Source organism: Periplaneta americana, chromosome 7, assembly GCF_040183065.1.
Source record: "Periplaneta americana isolate PAMFEO1 chromosome 7, P.americana_PAMFEO1_priV1, whole genome shotgun sequence".
NCBI classification, from domain to species: Eukaryota; Metazoa; Arthropoda; class Insecta; order Blattodea; family Blattidae; genus Periplaneta; species Periplaneta americana.
The window spans coordinates 104967583-104987378 of NC_091123.1; the positions used below are offsets into that span (position 1 = coordinate 104967583).

General features: G+C 35.0%; 1 protein-coding gene across 12 annotated transcripts in view; it reads right to left on the minus strand.

Annotated features, from left to right (window-relative positions):
* Pi3K68D (phosphatidylinositol-4-phosphate 3-kinase catalytic subunit Pi3K68D) overlaps positions 1-19796 on the minus strand; it is a 987208-nt gene that overhangs the window by 744920 nt on the left and 222492 nt on the right. For all 12 annotated transcript variants that reach the window (XR_011333110.1, XM_069831124.1, XM_069831122.1 and 9 more), the window contains one exon: positions 6709-6938. Coding sequence is in view for 11 of the 12 variants with exons in the window: in XM_069831124.1 (XP_069687225.1) it covers positions 6709-6938 (230 nt within the window). In the remaining variant the exon portion in view is untranslated. The remainder of the gene's footprint in view (positions 1-6708; positions 6939-19796) is intronic.

Below are 19796 nucleotides of genomic sequence, written 5' to 3' on the forward strand. Positions count from 1 at the left end.
ACTGCGTATTCAGTATTTCTCTTTGAGGAATGTTTAGAGTAAGGGACGGTTTCACCAAGCTTCAGTAAATCAGTCCAAATGAAACATTAACTAATTTACTTCATAGCTATGCAAGCTTATGTTGTTTTAATATTTGACATGATCTTTTTTAATGTTGTTTTGGATGATTAGCATTATCACTATGTTATATTTCACTCTATGTCATTCCCAAATGTAAGGCAAAGTTTTGTAATTGATTTTAGATGGATATCTGTTATATCTTGTACCTGAAGATGCCCTATAAGGGTGAAAACGTTAGTATTTAAGACAAAATAAGATGTAAAACATAAGTGTTTTGTTTTATATATAATCAATGCTCAAGCCATAAGACGGAATAAATAAGTAATTATATTGATATATGTTATTAACAAGGGGCTTAGCTGACTATTCCTCAACATGAATTGTAAATTACTAATGAATACTGCTTGCATTGCCCCTAAGAATTATATTACAAGATAAGACAGACTGACCATATGGAAAATGTATATTTAAAAAGTTTGTTTTAAGTATAAGAAATTTTGTTTTGTTTGTTAGAGACATAGTTAAGATGAGGATTCCAAAAAAAAATTATTTATCATCAAAAATTATGCCCAAGAACTTACATGTCGGTGCAGTAATTCAGTGAGAATTGGGAAAAATACCACTTTTGTGAAAAAATAATAATCTGTCTTTTCAACATTCCTTATGAGCCTATTAACATCATACCAATTTTTAAAAGGTTCCATGATCTTTAAGACTTTGATATTTAAACAAAGTTGTCTGATATGGCCAAGGAAACATCATCAGTATACACTACTAACCAATCGAAGTCAATATAATGCTCCAAATCATTCACAAAAATAAAAAAATAATGTGAGCAAGAACAGATCCCTGGGGTACACCAATATTCAGAGGATGTCACAGGAAACTTTATTACTGATTTTGACCAATAGAGACGGTATTACGTGAGAAACTGACCCACGAATTCCTAAATTATTTAATTTATACATAAGAAAGACATGATCAAGAAAGTCAAAAGCACAAGTCAAGTCAAAAACAGTCCACCACATTTTGTTTTTTGCCTAGTTATCCTAACACAAAATTAACAAACTCGATACAGGCAGACTTTGTAGATTTGTCCTTTTAATTAAAGCATATTATGTGGTTTCAAAAAGGTTACTTTTGATGTAACCCAAAGAAAATAGTCACATACCATTAGATTAGGCCAACAGGTGAGCCAGTTTGTGTTTCCAAAATGTAAAATGATCATTCATGGAAACAATTCCCTAACGGCAGTCAGAATCTGTGCAAGTAGTTGCTCTATCTTGTTTAAAACACTAGTCATGTTGATAATGACATAGAGCATTCTTTAGAACGTTTGGAGCACAGACATATATCTCTGTGAATTAATAGTAATGATGTGTCATATTTCATCCTCTTCTAAGAAATAAGGAATGATAATGCCTCAGAAGAAATTCGGCACCATACCACCATCTTTTCAAGTTCTTGAGGATTGTTTGTTGGTCAATATCAATAACTGTGCTTAAACACATTTCTACACAAATGGAAGTGTGCTTCACCTGACATGATCAACATGTGTTCATTATGTTAGTATTGTCGTAAGAAAGTTTAAGAATTCGTTACAAAACTGAAGCTGGCCTACTTTGTTTTGTTCTGTAAGTTTTTATGTTATTTGAATCTTATATAGGTTAAAATATTCTAATCTTGATGTAATATACGACAAACAGTACTATCATGTAAGCAAAGAGCTAAAGCATGTCATCCTGAGGTAACAATTTAGAACTATTTAGCACAGCTTCCAATTGACATCCACTCCATATTTTTTGGTGGATAAGTCTAACTTAAACATCCTGAAAATTTAGTGTTTTTAAAGATCCTTCTGCACGCCATTTTGATATTCACAATATTAAAGTATTACGACTTGGTGCATTCCATGTATGAAATTTCAATTTCAAACCATGCTGCATAGCAGTAATTCATTCTTTAAAGAAGCATTTCTGCTGCAGCAATGTATTGTTGAATCAACCAATCTAACAAAAAACAAATGTTTTAGTTGCAAACAGTTTCAACAATCTATAAAATAATTCTTATCATGGCTCAAAACAAAAGAGAGATTGTGAGTGCTACATTGCAATTGCTAACACAAAAACTCCAGACATTACTGAATATTGTGACAGTCACTCTGGCAGTACCTTTTAGCAGTTACGATACCAGTATTTATTAAAGTTAAAAAATCATGAGGTATTTTTGAAACACTCAGTATTTTGCTATATTATAACAAAAAATGGCAGCTTTTTAGAAGTGAGATATTTGCATATACATACAGGGTGGAAGTAATATAACTGTGATGATTTTAACAGTTTATTCCTCGGACAGAGAACAACAAAAAATTCTAATATCATATTAATTTCGAATGAAAACTTTTCTCAGAAAGAAATAATTTTTCCCTAAATGTTAACACTATTTTACTTGGTAAGTACTATTGATATGACTCTCATTTTTACTCTTATAAGTAGAGAAACTGATAAAGAATAATTTATCTCTTTGCAGTTTTGCAATAAAATGGACGGTTTTCTTGGAAATGAAATAAAAAGACTAATATGTATAGTTATTTCGTGCCATTACGTGTAACCTTACAGGAGTGACTAAGGGATGGGACTCAGCTGTGCTGGCCTGCTGTGTGCTTTCATATGTGATCCTGCGACGTGCTGTTGCCAAACAACACAGACTTTCAACTCAATTTTCTAATTAACCATTCACTTAATTACAAAACATATAATTGGTTTTATAATTTATTTTATGCCATCCTAGCATTATACACAGGTTGTTACTAACATCCAATATCGTTCGTAATCAGCTTATTACGGCATGTGTGCTAATACTAACAATGATGTATTCACTATGACGTAATACCAGAATGCTTGAGTCGGGATGCATGCAACTCGTCTGACCATCTTGCTTACCGCTTCTACGCACAGTGTAACAAAAAATGAAATGCAGGACACAAGGTAACATATCGTTTATTTTCAATCTTTAACAATTTTGTATCACTTTTGTAATATCACATAAAACAGTTCTGTGGTTCAGAGAAACTATATTAACAAAATAAAGGAATATTTGTAACATAAAATTTGATATCTAACCTACAAATAGAGTTTGCAATACCTGTGAGGTCATCCATTCTCTTTACTCAATGCCAATGCCAGGCATAACTAATTGATATGTACATAGGAAGACTTTATCAGCTATGGATGATTTATAATTTATTTCATACAATTTATAATGCCAAGATGCCATAAAGTGTTGTACCCAACTCGTGGATAATCTTATTATGACACTCGTATTGTTCGTGTGACAAACATTAATTCATGCCAGAATTATCAAGATTATCCACTTGTTGCATAAATAACTATTAATATATTCTATTGTTCCCTTCAATCTGCACAGTTATATCACTTTCACCCACTATAATATTGTACCCTGCATGTATATGTAGGCTATGCATGCACGCACATGTGCACACACAGACACAGATATAAAATAAGTTGATGTTTTATGTATTGATCAACTCAAGGACAATGTATCATAATTTTGGCATGTATAGGATGCACGAGTGTAAGTCAGTGGCGTATACTGGTTAAAGGGTTTGGGCTACCGCTGACCCTATTATTACACAAAATATATCTAACAATTACTTTAATTTTAATTACTATGGTAAAACTAATAATACAAAATTATTACATTATGTTATATTATAAACTTTTTCTTTTGTAATTTCCTTGGGCTACCTCCGGTAGCCCGCACAATATGCCCCTGGTGTAAGTCACATTTGTATTTGAAGCATTAAATTCGGGGGGGGGGGGATACTGGTATTTTGTTAGAATTTAGCTCGAAGACAAAGTTGAAATAGAAGTACTGATAAATATGACAATGTTGCAAATTCCTTAGCTCGCACTGACCAAGATAATGGTACCATGAAGAACACTGAAGAGGAAGTTAGCATTCCTTTCTCCAGCAATAGTTAGCTGACTGATCATAGGTCACTGGTCAGTAAATCATGGTAGAGTAAGTGCAAGTTACACTTCTAAATTTAAACTACAGATGATGCATTATCGAGAATCTTTTCGCGGAAAGAAGGCGAAATATGTGGAACTAGAAACCTATCTCCTGATTGGGTAGGTTAATTTTCACTGTCTGTGGAAATAATACAGTTTGAAGGCTACAAGATTGCAGATCTTATAAATATTCCTCGTAGTGAATTTAAAGAACAGTTTCCGAAGCCAATTCAAGAAAATGTGAAAGTGAGGCTGAAGAAAGAGAAGTGTGACATGGTTGTGATACCAGAAAATGACTGGCATAATACAACTACTCATGGTCTCCAAGAGCTTTAAAGTTGGACCCATTTCCAATGTGATGAACAGGACTGAAGACAATGCAGTGTAACTTGCACCATCTGATAGCTAAGATTCAAGTGAGTTTCAAGAATAATCCATGACGAATAGTTCAGTACAACAAATGAAAACATTTGTGACATTTGTTATAGTTTTCACAGTATATGTAGCGTTTTTAATTGGTTATTTTGCGAAGCTTTATCAAATGCTTTGATTATCTAGCATCTCAGTGAGATAGTAATAATGCTGGTGAAATGAGTCCAAGGTCCAGCATCAAAAGATACCCAGCATATGCTCCTAAGGGGTTGAGAGAAAACTCCAGAAAAAATCTCAGCTTGTAACTTATCCCAACCAGTATTTGAACCTGGGCCCATTCTTTTCACAATCAGGCATGCTGTTACACCATACCAGTGGATTATATGTAGTGTTAATTAAGAATAAATTATTGTTTATATTTAAGTGTGATTTATTTTAGCTATTTCGGATATAAAGTGCATCTCATTTTTCTCTCCAATTTTGGGTAAAAGAAGTGCAGTTTGTACACAGCAAAATACAATATATACTCTCAAATTTGATACAGTAATTAGGGAATTAATGCATGAACTCCTTATTGAGAACTTTATCACATTTACTTGAGGATTATGATAGCTTACTAACGAGACATTGTACCTTCAGGAAACACATGCATGTGATGGGACAGTAAGAAGAAAGTCTTGCAGTATGGTATTTATAAACTAGACGAATAAATTTCACAACTTGTATTATATGTATGTCACATACTACGTCTAAGGAGCATTTTTTGTGGACCCTTGGAAAAAGAACTAAAAGAACTAAAGAAGAGTCTAGTGAAGTGTTTTAACTGCTATGGCCATACTGCGACTTTGCTATGAATGAGATGTCATTTCGTCTGAAGTTTGGCATTCTCTCTAACCTGAAGATGTCTGACACTACGACCTGAGGTGCTCTCATGACATCCATTATTTTGGCTGGATCGGTGTCGGGTAGAGTTCCCGGGTAGCTCAGTGGGAGAGCATTGGTACGTTTAACCAAAGGTCCCGGGTTCGATACCCGGCCCCGGAACAATTTTTCCCTCGAAATTATTCAAATTAACTTTACAGGGAGTTATTCCTGAAAGCTTAATTTGCATAATACACGTCACTGTACGTAACAGAAAACCACAATTTAAAGTCACACAGAGTTAGTGTGCACTCAAATGTTGGTTGCTTGACTGTTGTCAGCCCACTTTGAGGTCTGTGGATATAGAGGGAAAAATTGGATCGGTGTCGGGTAGAGTTCCCGGGTAGCTCAGTGGGAGAGCGTTGGTACGTTTAACCAAAGGTCCCGGGTTCGATACCCGGCCCCGGAACAATTTTTCCCTCGAAATTATTCAAATTAACTTTACAGGGAGTTATTCCTGAAAGCTTAATTTGCAACTATCATGCTGGCTGGACACTTAAATCCCAACCCAACCGAACTGCTGAGGTGCTCTCTCATCAATATGACATTTATCATGACAACTGGACACTTTAACCCTGATTGAAACACTATCTATCTCTGGGCTGGACATTTAAACTCTCACTTGACAGATGCTATTTCGTGTACAATGTTGCAACTATTACAACAGTTGAATTACTATTTTTTTATGATTATGGGTATATTTTTCGTGAAAATTGGATACCGACACGACATTTGACTTTATTATTGGAAGTATTGGGCAGAAACATGGACATTACGACGAAGTGAAGATAAATGACTAGAAGCATTTGAAATTTAGATATAGATGAGAACAGTGAGCGAGAAATGGACAGACAAAATAAGAAATGAAGAGTGGGTAAGGAAAGAATAATGCTCAAATTGATCAGGAAGAGAAAAAGAAATTAACTGGGTCACTGGCTAAGACGAAACTGCCTATAGAAGGATAAACTGAAAAAAAGTTCGGGACAGAAGAAGATATCAGATGATAGACAATATTAAGATATATGGGTAGTATGCAGAGATGGAGATGATGGCGGAAAATAGGACAGATTGGAAAATGCTGGGTTTGCAGTGAAGGACCTGTCCTTGGTTAGAAAACAATGAATGAATAAATATTTAGTCTCACAAGGTATCCAGGCAGGAATAGCATCAAAACAGATTGCTAATAATAATTTTCTGAAAATTAGTATTCTTTCAGGACTCTTTAATTAACTATTTCCTTTTGATAATGTAAACATGTAGCCATAGAGGACCTAATTCAATTCTATTTCTAATTGAAACATAATAAAATCACAACACTTACAGTTCTTGCCAAAGGCCTTGTAACCTGGTCCACATGAAGTATAGCAAGTTCTATATCTTTTTCCAACTTGATACACTGATGAATATACTCATAGTCAGAAAGAGTAGTATGAGAAGTGAAGTATTCTGCAAGTCCCCATACTTTCAAAACATAATCACTGACATCACTTGGTACATCTCCTTCAAGTTCACACACAACATGGAGTATAACATGTTCTATTGTTGAACTCACTGTAGAAAATAAAACAAAAATATATATATATATATATATATATATATATATATATATATATATATATTATACACACACAGTATGTATTAATTTAGATATAATAAAATACAAATAATGAAATTATTTAAGTAAAAAGAAAATAAATAAACTAATTTGCCAGTTCTGGTTCCAAGTAATAAACTCAACCTTGCAATAAACTATCCATAAAATGAAAAATGAAACAAGGCAACTAAACTATGAAATCGAATTAGTCTACTAAAAAAATACTGCCAACAACTGTAACATCTGCAGAAATGCACACAAAAGTAGAAAATAAAATCATAGTTATGTAGGGAAAAGGTATGAGAGAATTTAAAACACCAGTGTGAAGAATATCAAGATAACAAGATGCACGAAACACATACTCATGATCAAATACACAAGCAACAACATTAACATCATAAATAAATAATAATATACAGAGTGACTACTAAATGCCATCATTGAAGACCAGAGTGTAATAGACCAGTGTTCCACAACCAGTGTGCCATGGTACACTGGTGTGCCTCCACAAGATGAAACGTATGATGCGAGCTTTTACATATTATTGTCATAAATTAATAAAATTAATTAAAATTAATTTTTTCATAAATATATTTTATCATGTAGACGGCTGGTAGCTCAGTTGGTAGAGCAGCTGGCTACGGACTGGAAGGTCTGGGGTTCGATTCCAGGTGGTGACACGATTTTTTTTCTCATTGCCAAACTTTCAGAACGGCCCCGAGGTTCACTCAGCCTCGTATAAAATTGAATACCAGGTCTTTCCCGGGGGTAAAAGGAAGTCAGAGCATGGTGCCGACCACACCACCTCATTCTAGTACCGAGATCATGGAAAGCATGGGGCTATAGCTCCATAGGTGACAAGGACTGTTCAAGACCACAGTGTGTTATTTGTGGCGACATTCTTGCTAACAGTAGTCAGAAACCTTCTCTACTTAAACGCCATTTAGAAACTAAACACCCCACCCACGTACACAAAGCTTCTGATTTTTTTACACGAAAAGCTAACGAGTGGAAAAATGATTTAACTACTTTTGTATCCGCTGCAAACAGTGACAAAGAGAATGCTCTTGAAGCGTCTTATCACGTTAGCTACAGAAATGCTAGAACTGCAAAACCTCATTCAATAGCTGAAGATTTAGTGTGGTCATGTATAAATGATGTAGTACAGTGCATACTTAGAGAATCTTTCACAAAAAAAAGTCAATATGGTACCATTGTCCGACAATATGATCAACCGCTGGATTAAAGACATGGCAAATTATGTCGAAAATGAAATTTTTAAAAGAGTTTGTGCCAGTCCTTCTTTTATGATTCAACTTGATGAATTGACTGATGTTGCCAATTTAGCCATTTTGTTACTTTTCATCCATTATATTAATGTGGCGTCTGTAGAAGAGGAGCTACTATTCTGCAAACCCTTAAAAGAGAGAACTATGGGAGGAGATATATTTAAGTTAACCGACGAATACTTTTGCGAAAATTCAATAGACTGAACTCGCTGTGTAGGCATTTGTTCAGAAGGTGCGAAATCTATGACAGGGTATTATGCTAGGTTTGTTGCCAAAGTGAAATTGGTAGCGCCGAATGCTTCTTGGACACATTGTTGCATTCATAGACAGGCTCTTGTTTCTAAACGCATGCCCGATGGATTGAAATGTGTGCTGGACAATGCAGTGAAAACAATTAATTTTATTAAGGCTCGCCCTACAAATTCCTCTATCTTTGCAGTGCTTTGTGAGGAAATGGGAAGCATTTATAAGCATTTATTGTCTGACACTGAAGTTAGGTGGCTATCTCGAGATAGAACTATTTCCAGACTGTATGAGCTTAAAGACGAAGTTTACATTTTTCTCACCAGCCATGCTTTTCACCAAGCAAAGTGCATGGAAGATGAAATCTGGCTTCAGGCTTTAGCTTATATGGCAGACATTTTCTCAAAAATTGACAGTTTAAACTTATCTCTCCAAGGGTCAAATATAAACGTTTATATTGTGCAAGACAGTATCGAATCATTCATTAAAAAACTTAATTTTTGGGAAAAGTGTTTCAACAGGAATCAAACAGAGTACTTTGATACCCTTCACGACTTTCTGATGTAAAATCATTTTTCTTTGGACGAAAATGTCAAGAACATGGTTAAAGAACATTAGAAGGGACTTGGAAAAACCTTCAAAGAATATTTCCTTGCTATGTCCAATAATAAGAATTGGAAAAAGAGTACCATTGGATTCTTTCGCTCCATGCTGTGTCATCTGGTACAAGACTTATAGGACGTGGTTTTGTTCTCCAACAAGACAACGACCCTAAACATACTTCAAAGATGTATAGTATTAAAGTAACAGCCATCTCAGTCCCCGGATGTCACTAATTGGAAGGAAATTGAAAGCGTAACAAGTGGCCCCCTACTAATGTGGATGAGCTGTGGCAGTACCTTTTGCCCGTCTGGAGCTCTATAACTACAGAGATGTTACAAAAACTGTTTGCAAGGATGCCCAGAATTTGTAAAGCTGTCATCAAAGCAAAAAATGGTCACATAGATGAACACAAAATTTGAACTATTATCTTACTTCACGAAAAAAAGACGATTTCTCAGTCTTAAAATATGTTTTATGTGGGTGATTTGTGTGAAGTTCATAGCATATGCACTGAAGCTTGTTGCAGAATAAAATTAGTAATTTACCTCAACTATTTTTACTTAAGGAGTATCATAAAATGTTGAATTAACATTATTTAAAGGTGAGTTTAAACTTTCTGTTGCTAGTGCATCTTAACTGTACACTTTCCTCTATCAAACCATGCGATGATACATTTTAATTTCAACCTATTAAACAATTTTGGCAGACGTTTTGCTGTAAAAATGTACTGCAAATGTCAGTCAGTCACAAGTGGAATTGCTCTAAAAGATATGAGATGCAAATATCTCATTTGAAATTCAAACGACTGGAAACAGAGCTGCATAACGATGGAAGTGTAAAGAACAAGAATTGCTTGAAGGTGAATTCAAAAGTGGATGAAAATGCTATCAATATTCTTGCCACTGTAGAAGTAAATCTACAGATAAGTCAACGTGAATTGGCCACAGACAGTGATATTAGCCGCACTTCAGTGCAGCAGATACAGAAGCATCACCATTACCATCCTTATCATATGTCTATAGGTTGTTAAAAGTTAAAGAAAACCTTTCCACAAGAATCACCAAGTGCTTAGATGTTAATGGAGGCTACTTTGAGTACTTAATGACATAACGTAAAGTAAATACCTTGGTATTTATTGATTTGCTTATTCATTTTGTAATCTTTTCTACTATTGTATACTTCAATGAAAACACCTGTAACTGCTCAAAAATTTATTTTTAAAGATGTTTCAATAAAAGTTGCTTAGTTTATTAAGGGGGAAAAAAAATATATAAAAAAAATTCCATGGTTTCATTTAAAAATCTGCCCATATCAGAGTTTGGAAGACCCCTTCCCCCAATAAAATTTAGAAGACAAACCATTCGGTTTTATCCATTTATTTAAGAGATATTAACTTGTAACGCTTTATCTGGGCCACCCTGTGTATTGCAAGGTACATACTAAAGAAAACAAACGCTGAATCAGTTGCTTATTTCGTGAACTCTGACCTGAAGTTATTACATTCTAATGGTGTAAAAAACGAAAAGGTATTACTGCTTTACACGGATTCAGCAGCATACATATTAGCAGCTGGTAAGCGTTTTTTTCTCTTCAGAACTTAATACATGTTACTTGTCTTGTGCATGTACATCACCGTATAGAGGAAGAAATTAGAAATCAGTTCCCAAACATAAACGACTTGATATCTTCAGTAAAGAAGATATTTTTGAAGTCAAGCACAAGAATAGCGGCTTTTAAAGAAAAGTGCCCAAATCTATCCCTGCCTCCAGCACCAATTTTAACTAGATGGGGTACATGGTTAGAAGCGGTGCAGTATTACATAGAAAATGTAGACTCTATAGACATAACTGTCAATACTTTCTCGGAAAATGACTCTCAGTGCATTAAGATGGTCCACAATGTATTGAAGAGAAAAAATTATGGAAAAATCTGGCATATATTTGCGCTAATTTCACATACTTGACAAAAAACTATAGAACAATTAGAGTCATCATAACACAATCTCACTGAATCAATGTCGATATTTAGAAAAGTAGAATGTCAACTGAAACAAGCTTTGGGGAAAGTTGAAGAAATTGTTTTAAAAAAACTTGAAATGGTGCTTGCCAGAAATCCGGGGTATTCAGTGTTGAAATGTATGTCAGATATTTTGAATGTGTGTGATGAAGATCTACCTGAAAGATTTAATTCAGTTACAGTCTCTTTGTTCAAGCATGTTCCAGTTACATCAAGAGATGTTGAAATATTCTTCTCTGCATTCAAGTTAATACTCTCCAACAAAAGACATAAACTTACACCACAACATTTGGAAATGATATTGGTGATTTATTGTGCAAAAGATTATGGCAGTGACAATGCCAGCGAGGTTGATGCATGAAAGAGAGAGAAAAAATTGTGGTGTTTTCAACATATGTGCCAACTGTCAGGACTTAATTACAGTGGAATCCCTCTTATCTGGCACCAAAGGGACCAGGCTAGTTCTGGATACAAGATTTTGCCGGATAATTGAATATATACCGGTATATACAAAAAAAAAGTTCGTATTCCATTGTACCAAATGTTGAAACTGCAGCCATGTGAAGTTTATTTCTCTATCACGTGCTCATAATTGAATTAACATAAAAACTGTATGGATTTTCCTCATTAAAACACATCACACAATACAAATAATACATTAATTTTAGGTTCGAACATTCACTGAAAATTAAATGTGGGAACACTGAACTGATGAATCGAACATAACTCAATAAACATAAAAACTATGTGGATTTTTTTATTAAAACACATCACACAACACAAATACACTAATTTTAGGTTCGAATATTCACTGAAAATTAAATGTGGGAAAACTGATGGCCCGAACATAACTAAATAAATATAAAAAACTGTGTGGATTTTCTTATTTAAACACATCACACAACACAAGTAATACACTACTTTTAGGTTCGAATATTCACTGAAAAATAAAGTTCGTGCGAACTTCCTAATGTGGCAACACTGATGGCCTAACATAACTAAATAAACATAACAACTGTGTGTTTTTTCCTTATTAAAACACATTACACAACACAAATAATACACTAATCTCAGGTTTGAATATTCATTGAAAATGAAAGTTCGTGCAAACTTCCTAATGTGGCAATACTGACAGCCCGAACATAATTAAATAAACATAAAGACTGTGTGGTTTCTCTTTATTAAAAGACATCACACAACACAAATAATATACATTAATTTTAGGTTTGAACATTCACTGAAAACGAAAGTTCATGCAAACTTCCTAATGTGGCAAAACTGACAGCCCAGACTGTGGCAATGTGGCAAATTTAAACTTTTTTTTGGCATAGCCAAAAGTGCAGTTGTTTTGCTATTGCCGGTTATTTGGATGCCAGTTACGAGGGATTTTTACTGTATATGTGTTTTGCGTTAATTTAACTAGCTACCTAATTATTTCTATTTCAAAATCTGGCAGCAAAAATTTCATCTGTGTTTTGTATAAATTTAACTAGCTAATTATTTTTGTTTGAAAGTCTGCAAGCAAAAATGTGTTTGTCTCAAGGACATGAATACACTAGTTTTAAAATATTAATTAAAATGTCAATAATTTTAAAATATTAGATTATATATGGTTCAGTAATAAAATGTATATATTGTGACAGCTGCACCGGGGTTCGAACGCATGTCCGACAGGGCGCTCGGCAGCAGACGAAACGCTGGTAGCTTAGGTGTAGCGAATGTACGGGGAGCATCTGCATGCTGAGAGGGCAGAGGGGCGGTGTACTACAGCGACGCAGCGAGGGGAGGTTGCGCGCGCATCTGCTGCTTGCCGAGTGGGGAAGGAAGCAAACTGCTACGTGCGGAGTGAAGGGGGGGCGGACCCTCCCGAATCGTCCAGAAGTCCGTCGAAGTGGAAATATCCAGATTATTCGAGAATGGCATTCTGACCGCGAACTTTCTCGTAACTATGGTTTGGTTATATAAAAGAGAAGACGCAAGTGAAAGTCAGTCAGTCAGGCAGTTTAGTGAGTTGCAGTGTTGTTAAAGTCAGTGGAGAGCAAGCCAGCCAGTCTTGTGTAGCAGTGAAGCCAGCTTCGAGGCCGGAGTTCGACTTGAGTTGTGTCTGTAACTGTGGAGCCGGAAGTCCTGAGTTCGAGTGTAGTGGACCGCAGTGGGGGAACCTGAGTTCGAAGTTCAGTGGACTGTCTCTGAAGGTCTGGGGTTCGAGAATCTGTGAACTCGAGTGACTGAGCTAGAAGAACTGTGAACTGAGAACTGACAGTTCTGATTTGTAAATAGTGCTTTGTGAACATTAGTTAAAATTAACAGTTCATTGTTGTTCTCAATAATCCAAGTAAATTGTCATTGTCGTCTGTGGAGTGCAATAACGAATACTGTGTTGCTGTGTGGAGAGCAAATCCCATTGTTGACGAGAGCGTTTAAGGTGAATTGTAGAAAGGAATTATTGTTGAAATAATAAAATTACATTGTTGAGTTGGAATAAATTTACAATATTATAAAAGGTTAAAGTTTTTCTTTTGTACTTAAGTTTATGAGAATACAAATAATAAAATGTTATATCAATTGAACCATTTTAAGTATAACACACTGTATTAATTTTACTTATACCCCTTACGATGTATTTTCATACATGTTACTGTATCTATTTAAAACAATAATAACCTATTTTACGTATGTTTCCAACCTATATAGGTACCTAAAACTTAATTTTTTTAGGGCCTAAAGATCCGATGTCTAGTTATGAGTGGTTCTTCGTAGAAACCTTTCATCACTACAAATTTTATAAGATGGTCTGTTAGTTGGAAGTCTTCTTGCTCGACTAGGATGTTGATCTCTGTTTTTGTGCCTATTTCAATTTCAAGGGCAAACACTTCCTGCCAGATTCAACTGAAACAAGTAGAAGAATGGAGCTGTTTTAATCTATCTCTTGTGCCTGCATCCCGTGTCATGACATCATGTTCTAAGGCATTATGGAAGGCATGCTGGTTGGACATTAGGCCAGGAGTTGGCTGATTGGCCCTGGCTCTTAATGGGCTGTTGTAGCACGGATTTATTTAATTTTTCTTGTGGCTGCAACTATGGTAAGGACTTGTTCAATGTAACTATCCCGTGTTTGCAGCATATCTGATACAATTTTAATTTTGTTTAGAAGTATGCTGAAAATTAACAAATGCACCAAAACCCCTTTGTTTATGGCATTAATCAAGCCTCTTTAGCACAAGTGTTTCTTTCATAAACTCTCTACTTCCTCCTCTATTGATTGTTTCCATGTTTTTCTAGGCCGTCCTCTCTTCCTTACTCCTTGTGGATTCCAATCAATTGCAGTCTTCTCAATAGCTCCATCTGGCTTTCTCAGCGTGTGGACTATCCATTTCCATTTTCTTTGTTTTATTTGGTAGCATATTTGTAATTGGTTAGTTCTTCTCCACAGTTATTCATTTGCTATTATTTCCGGATATCTTATATTTAGAATATGTCTCAGACATCTGTTGACGAACGTCTGTATCTTTTTATTTATTACATCCGTAATTTTCTAAGTTTCACATCCATAGAGGAGGACTGATTTTACATTTGTGTTAAACAGAAAAGTCACCATACATAGCAGATACTGTACTATGGTGCTTGTATATACCAGTGGCCGAATGGTGAGTTCCCCAATCCCTGATTTGGCCACCATGGACCCGTGGAATGGCTGCCATGCTCCCCAGACATGACACAGATGAATTTTTATCTGTACGGTCACTTGAAGATGATTATTGATCAGGAGAAGATTAGGGACTTTGGCCATTTGCAATGCCACGTTCTTCATGCATGTGCTCAGATCCTTGTCCAGATACTGCACACAGTGCAAGCAGCTGAACGAATCAGATGCATTGAGATGTGCTTTCACAACAGGGATTATATTGGACATATTTTGTAACCATATTTCTAACAAAACTGCTATGCATGGCGATTTTTGAATCACCCTGTAGATTAAAAATTCATTATAATATAAATTTGATAGAACAAATTGCACTAGAAACTATCAACACAAGATAACCAGAAATTGAGTGGGTACACATCTACACCAATGGCTCCAAAATTGGCAATAACTTTAACAATACGACTGGTACTGGAATATATAGTCAATTATTTTGTTCTTATATATCTTTCGGTCAAAATTCAACTCATTTTGATGGAGAACTTGAGGCAGTCAATTCTACATTAAAACAACTTTTCTATCACATTAACACCTTTAATAAAGCTGTTACATATAGTGATTCTAAATCAGCTATACAAGCATTGATGAGAACACCCATACAACAAAAAGAATTGCTGAAATTCACCAAAGTATCAAACACCATCTCTTCACAGAACAATAGTTTTGCAATAGATTCCTTCACACTGTGGAATTCTTGGTAATGAGATAGTGGATTCATTAGCAAAAAAGGGCACAATGATTCAACAAATTACAAATTCATGTTTATCATTTCATTTCTCAAAACTAATAATTAAGAAAATCATCCAACAAGAAATACATGAGAGTGTAAATGAGCAATGGAATATTTTATCTATACTAATAATAAATCTGTAACCGAAATTTTTCTGGTAATTTTCGCTTTTCCAAAAATAATTGGTGATAACATGTATAATTAATCATCCTGAAACCAAAAATCGCTTTTTTGACATTTTTGTTTGTATCGCTGTCAGTCTGTATGGATGTTTCTTACCTTTTCACGTGATAATGGCTGAATGGATTTCGATGAAAGTTGGAGTATAAATTAAGTTCGTTGTAACTTAGATTATAGGCTATATGACATTCAAAATACTTTATTTAAAAGAGTATTATAAGGGGGCGTGAATTAAATAAATCGAAATATCTCGCTTATTATTGATTTTTGTGAAAAATATTATATAACAAAAGTTTCTTTAAAAATTATTTCTGGTAAGTTTTATTCCAAGCAAAATTTTGATAGGGCTGGTATTTAAGGATATACAAGAATTTTAAAATAACAATACAATACATTTTCACCGCTGCCTCAGATTATAGCGTTGTTGTTCTGTAACTCCTACGTGCAAAATATAAAATTTTTCAGTAGTAAGGAAAAACAGATTTATTCATTCTATGGCAGAGGTGCATAGGAGATTGTGAATTCTTACATTTTCGAAAGAAAGAAATATAATTACATATAGGAGACTGTATTATTTGCTGTATAATTATGTAAGTTATTTAATAGAGCAAAAATCTGAAAATCGATGTCACATAGGAGTTATTGCAGGAACGACGTCGATGGCTATAATGAAATAAAAACAAATGACTCCATCTATATAAGGCAGCCTTGACGCTTAATATTAATATACAGAGAATATTTGTGTTTGTATGAAGTAATCTCAGAAGCTAATTTGCATAATTCCTTCACTATTTGAAATTTCTATTTCTCTAGATGAATGTAATACTACATATGAGGACTGAGGTAAGATGAAAATAGATCTTTACGCACAGAAAACTTGATATTCTGTCGAAATATTGTATAACTTGATTATTGGAACCTTATTCGGTCCACATAAAATACTCTAATTTTATACACTTAATATTTTTACTGGACCATACAGCCCATAATAAATAAGATTTTACCATAGAGCTCACTGGAGCTGAGATATTTTAAAAGGTGTCACGAAATGGCGTTCCTGAGCTCATAATTTACCCATATTCGTTTCCTGTGTTTCTTAAAATAACACACTGACCGGCAAAAAAAAAAAAAAACCGATCACTTGAAAAAAATACTAAAAGTCAAGTTTAAATGTGAATTACGAGGTAATTCAGAAATAACATTACTGTTACCGTACTAATTAAAAAAAATTACACTTTTATGAACTTTTGACATGTAAATTCACACCTTTCACACCAATTAATCTTCGGTTTATCGCGTAACAACGAAGGAGTGTGTTTCTGTGCTGAACATGTGGCCACCATAAATAAATGAAGAGGTTTTATTGCTTTATTGCTTCCCTTCCTTTTTGAAAATGAATAACAACTGTCGAAAATGGTTTGTTTGCAATTTCGTCAGCAAGTTTAGTTCAGACAATGCCTCTGTCACTCCAAGACATTGCCAGAGCTGTCACTCTCATTGATGACGGATGAAGCCACTTCTACCATGGTGCAAGAAGCTGTGAAATGGTTCCGGGAAACACAGAGTTACTCCAGAGGACCTGGGTCTCGCAGAAAAGGAAGACTTCAGCCCGAGATGACCGATTTCTCGTCAGCCAGGTTCTAAGAAACCGCCATATAACAGCAGTTGAAGCTCGGAATCGACTACAACATGTGCGAGGTGTTAAATGTCAGTGAGAGGACTGTCAATGACACCTTGGAGAACAAAATCTTCAATCACGACGACCTGCTACAGGACCAGATCTGACCAGACAGCACTGAGCCGACCGTCTTCAGTTTGCTCGTAAGCATGACCAATGGACTGTGCAGCTGTGGAGCAGCGTGCTCTTCTCTGATGAGTCCAGCTTCTCCCTGAAATCCCCAGATGGTAGGGAAAAAGTTTGGAGAGTGGTATCCAGAGTGCACATTGTCTGCAAGGATGCCATTCGGTGGAGGCTCTCTGATGGAAGCCCAAACGGAATTGGTGATCATCGAGAATGGCAGTCTCAATGCAAGATCAACGAGATTCTCGTCGATCACATCTTGGCCTTTGCTCCATTCATTGGAGATGATTTCATATTCATGGGTGACAATGCTCATTGCACCACACTGCGTATCACAGTATCTTGATGCATTGGAGATTGTTCGTCTCAACTGGCCAGCTCGGAGTCCCGATCTATACCCTATAGAACATCTCCGGGATAGGTTGGGTAGACGTATCCGAGATCGTAATCCTGTTACGGAGACTTTAGGTGATATGCAGGCGGCACTCCAAGAGGAATGGGATAATATCGACTGTAATTATGGTCAGAGGGGAACACACCAGATACTGTGTGTTTGTTTCAGTTATTGTTAGTGTGAATTTAAGTTTTGTGCATCAACATCATTTTGAGTGAAGTTTAGTGGACAAATATTCAGCTGAAAGTTAAGTGAAAAATTTTACAAAATTTCAACAAAAGTGTAGAATTATGAACATATGACGGTCACTGACTCAAAATTGGTGTGAAAGGTGTGAATTTACGTGTCACAAGTTCATAAAAGTGTAATCTTTAAATTGAGTACGATTACAGTTATATTATTTCTGGGATTACTTCATAATTTACATTTAAACTTGACTTTTAGTATTTTTTTCAAGTGATCGGTTTTTTTTTTTTGCCAGTCAGTGTATTTATGTAGGATACCTCACTTTTTTGTTTGCATAAACAATGATATATAACTGAGCGACTTGGCTCAGACGGTAGCGTTTGAGATACGCATTCGGGAGGTCCCGGGTACAAACCCTGTGGCCGACCAATCTGACTGGGGTTTTTCATGACTTCCCTCAGTCATAATGGGAAATGCTGGATTGTAAAGATACATGCCATGATTCATCACCACCTCAATTACCAATACCAAAAACATTAGTCAAGGTCTATAATCAGTTACATGAACACAAGACATCTAAAACACATAATAGAAACAGGAACTCTACAAGAGTAAAAACGGCCTTCTCATTTACCCACACATTTTAAACACGCAACATGACCACAGATGTTAATTGCGTGAATAAATTAAACTTAACAAAAAAAAAAAAAAAAGATGCACAGTAAGGTTAACATAAAAATTATCTGCGCACACAATCAACTCTATTAATTTGGAGCAATTTATTAAAGGATGCATTCAAGACTAATTTACAAAAATGTCAAACGAATTATCCTGGTACCAAAAACAGATGTTCTCTGAACCAAAAATGATCATATTTTAATCATTTGCATGTAATAACAATTAAGAAACATGTTAAAGGAATTATCATTGCACCAAATGAGTGGTCTCTGGACCAAAATGATCGCATTTTAATTATTTAAATACAATTTAAATTAAGTAACATATTAAATGATTTATCCTTCTATCAAACACGAATGTTCCCTGGACCAGATGTCCTATTTTAATTATGTAATTACTTTATATTCATTTCTAACAAGTGCAACAGAGCGCACAGGTATGGCTAGTTAAACAATAAAAATTTAATTCCAAAATTTTTACAAACCAAAGCTGACGCACTTTTTCGATTATATATTGGACATGACTGTTTGGTTGCCATCTATATAAAACAAATATTTTTCATAGTCCTAATTGTTTACTTTGTAAAAAAAATAATACTATAATGGATATGACACACCTCAAGAACTGTAAAAATTTAACAGCTACAGATCTGTCGTCATAATACTGAGAAGCAAGAAGGCAAATGGAAGACTGACCGACCGACCGAACGACCGACATCGACTGACTGATTGACTGACTGATCAACCGACCGACCAAACGACTGACCGACTGACCAACCAACTTTATTGCAGAAGCTTGAAAAATGAAATAAATATTGAACTTAAAATACAATTTTAATAGTTGTAGATAATTTTATTTTGTTCCAATTGATATGTTTTTTTCTGAAAATCGATAAGCATAGGTCTTCATAATAGGATTATTATCAACAACATAAATTGTTTTTTTTTTCCCCTCAATGAGTAAAGAAGTATCAGTATCTTTAATTTTAAAGT